The 6,000-nt window shown below is 38.4% G+C and overlaps 1 protein-coding gene across 1 annotated transcript; it reads left to right on the top strand.

Annotated features, from left to right (window-relative positions):
• The first annotated feature begins 98 nt into the window (after positions 1-98).
• Positions 99-5,719, top strand: LOC100818923 (zinc finger CCCH domain-containing protein 55). Its single transcript, XM_006590410.4, has 9 exons — positions 99-1,304; positions 1,429-1,608; positions 3,099-3,278; positions 3,353-3,453; positions 4,255-4,509; positions 4,592-4,745; positions 4,904-5,099; positions 5,199-5,255; positions 5,387-5,719. The coding sequence occupies exons 1-7, from the start codon at positions 379-381 to the stop codon at positions 5,079-5,081; spliced, it is 1,974 nt and encodes a 657-aa protein (XP_006590473.1). The 5' UTR covers positions 99-378; the 3' UTR covers positions 5,082-5,099; positions 5,199-5,255; positions 5,387-5,719.
• The last annotated feature ends 281 nt before the right edge of the window (positions 5,720-6,000 follow it).

The following is a 6,000-nucleotide window of genomic DNA, read 5'->3' on the forward strand; positions in this document are numbered from 1 at the left end:
ATTAGAAGCAAAATTTTGAATAAAAAAATGAAAAAGTTGTTTTGTTTTTTCTTTGCTTTTTTATTTTTTTTTAAGAAAACCTGGAGGCACATTGTAACTTATGTTGTTGACGATTATCCATCCATTCTTGTTGTGGATCTGAGAAATCTACCGCTCTCACCCTTCGAAGATAGGAGAGAGAGATTACAGAGAGAGAAAGAGAGTGAGTGAGTGAGTGAGTGAGTGAGTGAGTCTGTTGCTTTGTTTGTTCAACCAACGTAAGCTTAGACTCCAAAACCTACGGCTATTGCTAAGGTATGTTTTAACAGACAAACATCTTCTTCACTGTCACCGGTACTCACCATTTCTCTGTCTTTTCAAGATTTCTTTTCATTCCTGATGGGTTCATGCGAAGCCACAAATGTGGTTCTATCAAAGATTAAAAATTTTGATCCTGAAAATGCCTCAAAAATCATGGGTTATCTTCTCATGAACCTTGAAGAGTCTGAACTTATTCGTTTGGCTTGTAGTCCCGACCCTGTGCTTCACACTCTCGTTCTGAGGGTTAAGAACCACTTGAGTGGTCTCACTCTCTCCTCCACGACCCCTTCGTCTCCTTCGCTTCCTCCTTCTCCCCTTAACCCCACAGCGAGACTCACTGCTATTTCCTCAAACCCATTTTCAAGAGGAGGAGGACCCACCAATGGTTTTGACTTCACTAGAAACCACCCGTCTTCGCCTTCCTCTCACTCTCATGCTTGGAACTTCCCAAACAACAACCCCATTAGTCCAAAGTCCACTCCTTTATTCTCTTACGATAACATCCGAGCCCTCTCACCCCGTGTAGTCAACGATGATTGTGGTGATTTTGTTGACGAGCAGCAAGTGAATGAGTACTTTCCCTTCCTCAATGACTCCTCTAAGAACGAAGATTTGGTCGATCCGCGACTCGAATTTGGCGTTGGGGCTCAAAATTGGCACTCTGGGGACTCACATTTGCAACACAGAAGGAGCTACTCCGCCAGTGACGTTGGTTTTGGGTGTGATGAAGCAGCAGCAGCAGCCCCTGGACTTGGATACAAGCCATGCCTTTACTTTGCCAGAGGGTTTTGTAAAAATGGCACCAATTGTAAGTTTCTTCATGGTGCTTTTACTGATTCACTGGATGCCATTGTTGGCTCCCCTAGTAAGCAGCTTGAGGGGATGGAACAGCGAGAGGAGTTTGTTAGGTTCAACAAGGCACCACAGCTTCAAAGAATAGCCTCTGGACCTTCTGCGGCCGCCCGTGAGAAGTACTTTGAGTTTTTGATTCAGGAGTCCCAAAGGTTGTAGTACAACATGGAAGGAAACCTCACATCTCTCTGTTTTGATTATTTTGTTTTGTTTACCTTTCTAGCTGTAAGGTGGTGATGTTTTACTGTTGTACATTCTTGTGTTGTTGCTTTTCAGGGCTGCAGCAGCATTCATAATGGGGGAAGAATTCTACAATTTTGGCTGGGATAAGCCAGAAAGGAATGACTTCCTAGCCGCAATTTCCAGCGAAAAATCCAACTCTGCTTCACAACAGATTTATCTGACATTTCCTGCCGAAAGTACATTCAAAGATGAAGATGTTTCCGAGTACTTCAGGTAGAATATGCTATAAACAAATGTGTGAATGCGGTGTCATTGAAAAATGTGAAGTTATAAAACATGATCGAGGCTAGCTTATTAGCGCAGACGTGTAACGTGTCATGTCTCAATTGTTGCACATACTTTAAAATATTTTTGCTTGTGCGACTTTGTTGTGTGATTTTTGTTGGAAGCCCCCAAAGGAGATAAATTTTGATTGCCTCTGATATTGTTTTTTACTCCTAACTCGGGTAAAATTTGTGATACTTGGTTGATTTGAGTGTGCTAGGGGATTAACAGTCTTTTGCTGGCCTGGCCCTTCAGCAATCTAGAGTGCCCAATTTAAACTCAGTAATCATTGGTCATGATGTTACTGAATTTAGAATTTCACTTTTAAGTCATGTTTTATGTGTAACATTTAGAGTTTGTCTTTTATAGGCGATAAACTTTGCAGAGCATGATGTATGTCTCCCATGAGGAGATTGGGTTAATCCCATATTGTCAGGTATCAATTCAATAAGTGTTTTCCCTTAAAAATGAAATGACTTAGTTTTTCTAGTTAAGAAGCATGGCAAATAATTAAGTTCATAGCTTATAGTGATCACTTCATGAGTCATGATCAGTACCACTATAATGTGTGTGCATGCCTCAATCAACATAGATGTGCAGTTTTTCAGTTTATCAATGACTATTAGTTTGTCAAAGGAAAAATTTAAATCAATGGCCAATCCCTAAATGAAATGATTTCAAACATGCTGATTACTAATTAGCATGTGTTCTTGAAACTATAAATCTACATCTTTGGTTCGTGTAGTCCATGTGTTATGATGCTATACATGAAGTAATTCTTGAAACTATAAAGTAATTCCTGCTTTAATGATTAAATTAAAATTTTAGTTTCAATGTTTGAGATATATCTCTCATAATTGGTAAGATTGTAATGTATCATTCTGGCTGGGTTTGAAAGAAAGCTTGAGAAGTGCTTTTCATAAACATGACATTGATATAAAGGTTTGTTGTTATGATCTACAGTTATACAGTTGCTTTATATGATTTTGTGAATAATGAAAAATATAAACCTGATGGTGCACACCATCCCAAGGTCTAAATGATGACTTTTATTGAAGCAAACTTAGGATTTAATCTAGATTTTTTTTGTGTGAAAGATATAGTTGTTCATAAATGAATGATAGAGTAGGAAGGATGGAGTGACTTATAGGATTTGAAACTTGCCAGAGAAGGCTGCAGTTTAAAAATAGTGATATATTGTTCTATTAACTAAGATTAAGTGTCTTTGTAATGGTGTGGACTAACTTTTTAGTAACGATAGGCTTTATGATCTCTAATTGACCTTACCTTGCGCTATAAGTTAATATTTACAGTTACCTATAACACAGTAGTGGCTGTACATGTGCAAGTTCTTATAGTGTCTTTAAATATTGATGTACACATTCATTGGAACTCAAATTGAGGGAGTTTGCTGAATAGCTACTTTTGTTCCTTTGAAGCAAATTTGGACCTGTACAAGATGTGAGAATTCCTTATCAGCAAAAGCGAATGTTTGGGTTTGTTACCTTTGTCTACCCAGAGACAGTGAGACTCATATTATCCAAAGGGAATCCTCATTTTATCTGTGATTCACGTGTACTTGTCAAGCCCTACAAGGAGAAGGGAAAAGTCCCTGACAAGTAAGTATGCATCATGTTTTTAATTGGTTTATATCTTACTATTCCTAAACTAATGTGACTAATTTATTATGCAGGAGACAACAACATCAACAACAGCAATTAGAGAGGGGAGATCTTTCACCATGTTTAAGTCCCTCTGGCTTTGGCTCTAAAGAACCTTATGATTTCCATCTTGGTAATCAAATTTCTCATATTGACATTGTTGAGATCCTACATCAACTCTGATAGGGGCCATATGTCCAGTGCAATTCTTATAAGGCTTGGGCAATCTTTACCTTTTCAGTTGGTTTTGTGGGGTGGAGTTAGGCTCTATAGCCCAAATTCTAAGATGGTATTGGAGTCTACCATAGATCTATTATTGGATCACTCTATTTGTCTACGCTCTAGATGTCTTGTATTTAGATGTGAGGATGCGTGCTGAAATCCCACATTGACTAGAGATATGACCAATCTAGTCTTTATAAGGCTTAGGTAGTCCTCACCTTTCAAGCCAATTTTGTGGGCTTGAGTTATGCTCCAAGTCAAAATTCTAAGAATGTATTGGGACTTCTTCTTGATCAGTTATGGGGTTTCTTGTATTTGTTTATTCTCTAGATATCTATTCCTAGGAGTGATGGGGTGTCGATATTGGACCACTCTAATTTGTCCATGCTTCAGATGTTCAGTCCTAGGTGTGATGAGAGGGGTTGTTGAAATCCTGCATCAACTAGAGATATGACCAATGCAGTTCTTATAAGGCTTGGGCAACCCTCACCTTACAAGCTGATTTTGTAAGTTAGGTCCTTAGTCCAAGTTCTAAGAGACGTTTTTATTTTACTTGGTTTTTAGAGAGGGATGTACTTTAAAAGAGTTGCTATGCATGTGCCGTTTCCTGAATCCACCCAACTTTCTAGAACAGTGTATGTATATGCTGATACTTGCAAAGGAGTCTCTCATGTTCATTTCATTTTATTCTCACCAACTTTATTTTATGCAGGGGCAAGGATGTTGTATAATCCACATGATGTCTTATTGAGAAGAAAAATTGAGGAGCAGGCTGAATTGCAGCAAGTCCGTGAACTTCAAGAAAGAAGGCTGAAGAATCTACAGCTTCCAGACTTCAAGAATAATCCCATTCACCATCACCAACGCAGTCTTTCTGTTGGTATTCCTTTGGCCTTGCCCCATCAACTTCATAGTCATATTAACGATGCAGGTCTTTCTCCTGATAGCATTAAAGGAGATATTACAGGTTAGTGAATTGATGGTATCCTATGGTATAATTCTAGCGAACAGGGTTAGACAGTTTAAATTACTGTTGCTTTTCATGGCAGGCTACAGTGGCAGCTTCTCGTCTACCAATTCTTTAGGTATTGCATCTGACCAGCAGCTGCCACTGAAAGAAGTTGATCCAGCTTGCATTGATGACTCTGAGAACGGGAATTTAAAGGAGAGTGGAAATACCGAAGGTGTAGATCTCAGTAATAGGTATGGGCATTGATTTTGTTTCAGATCTTATTTCTATTGTACTGCAGCATTTTGGGGGCGGTCCTCATTTTAATCTGCCCTCGCCGAGGATATGTGCACTTCATTTCAAATTTTCTGATATTGTGTTCTTTCATGATGCTCTCTTGGCCCTGGAGAAGTGTCGAGCAGGCCCTTCCTGATAGTCTCTTCGCTTCACCAACAAAAGCAACTGGAGATTATCATGCTGACTTCTCTACATTGGCAGAGGTAAATGAGAGTGCTGTATTCTCAGCTAGCTCATCTTCTGAGGACAAGCTAGAACCGACAACCTCTTCTAGTGACGTGGCTTCCCATTAGTTTTGTTTACAATTCAAGGTACTGCTAATTGCTCTCTGAATTTCCCTGCATAATAAATGTGGATAGACTTTTAACAAGTTGATAAACTTCTTCTTTGGCTCCATTTTGTGCCTCAAGATTTGAACTGTAGGTAATAAGAATAGACGTGGCCAGCTGGGGATAATTTTTATTAGGGTAAGTCTTTGTTTTCCCTCTCTTAACTTGGAAAAATGGTTTGTTCTGTACTAGTAAAAATCTCTCCTCAGGATTTGCTTATGGTCTGGTAAATGATTTTTCTTTTGTTGATCTGGTGTGTCTGTTTGCAGATTTATAGAAGCTTATAGAAGAATCTTCTAGATGTATAGCCAAATACACCTAGATCAGAAGATTAGATCCTCTAGAGAAGAATCAAATGAGACCACCACCATCATCAATACAATACTACTAACAGCAGGTGATACATGTTGCATACTTGGACAGACAAGACATTAGTTTATAAGACTAGTTTTTCTTTTCTTCCTTTCCTTTTCTGTTGTACTCCCATTCCCCTCAACATAAATATCTATAGATATGTATGTTTCACCAGACAGAGGCAGAACAAGTTACTGTTGTTTTATTTTAGCTTAATGTATAAAACTTGGTCTACCGTTTAGTTGCTATTTTCTACAGCTTCTATGTTCTTTTTATTTTCCCCGGTTTGAGAGGAGTGGTACCTGTGCCCTTGACCGCAATTTTCATTATTGGTTATTACATACCAGTAAATTGTAGCTAGCTAATCTGCCTAAAACCATGTACAAGATTTAACAACTGTTAGTCGCTTTCATTTCTTTAAATAATTGACCAGAAGGGGCCATTGTCTGGTTTGATTCAATTGTACTACTATGCAATATTTAAAGCATGTTTCTTTGTTGATAATATTACTCATTTACCCCATAGAAAT

Source organism: Glycine max, chromosome 11, assembly GCF_000004515.6.
Source record: "Glycine max cultivar Williams 82 chromosome 11, Glycine_max_v4.0, whole genome shotgun sequence".
In the NCBI taxonomy this organism is placed as follows: Eukaryota; Viridiplantae; Streptophyta; class Magnoliopsida; order Fabales; family Fabaceae; genus Glycine; species Glycine max.

Excerpts from the sequence above, each read along its gene's own strand:
- LOC100818923 (XM_006590410.4), top strand. The coding sequence starts at position 379 with ATGGGTTCATGCGAAGCCACAAATGTGGTTCTATCAAAGATTAAAAAT. Across the intron at positions 1,609-3,098 it reads GATGTTTCCGAGTACTTCAG|CAAATTTGGACCTGTACAAG; the intron begins GTAGAATATGCT and ends GTTCCTTTGAAG. Across the intron at positions 4,510-4,591 it reads CATTAAAGGAGATATTACAG|GCTACAGTGGCAGCTTCTCG; the intron begins GTTAGTGAATTG and ends TTTTCATGGCAG.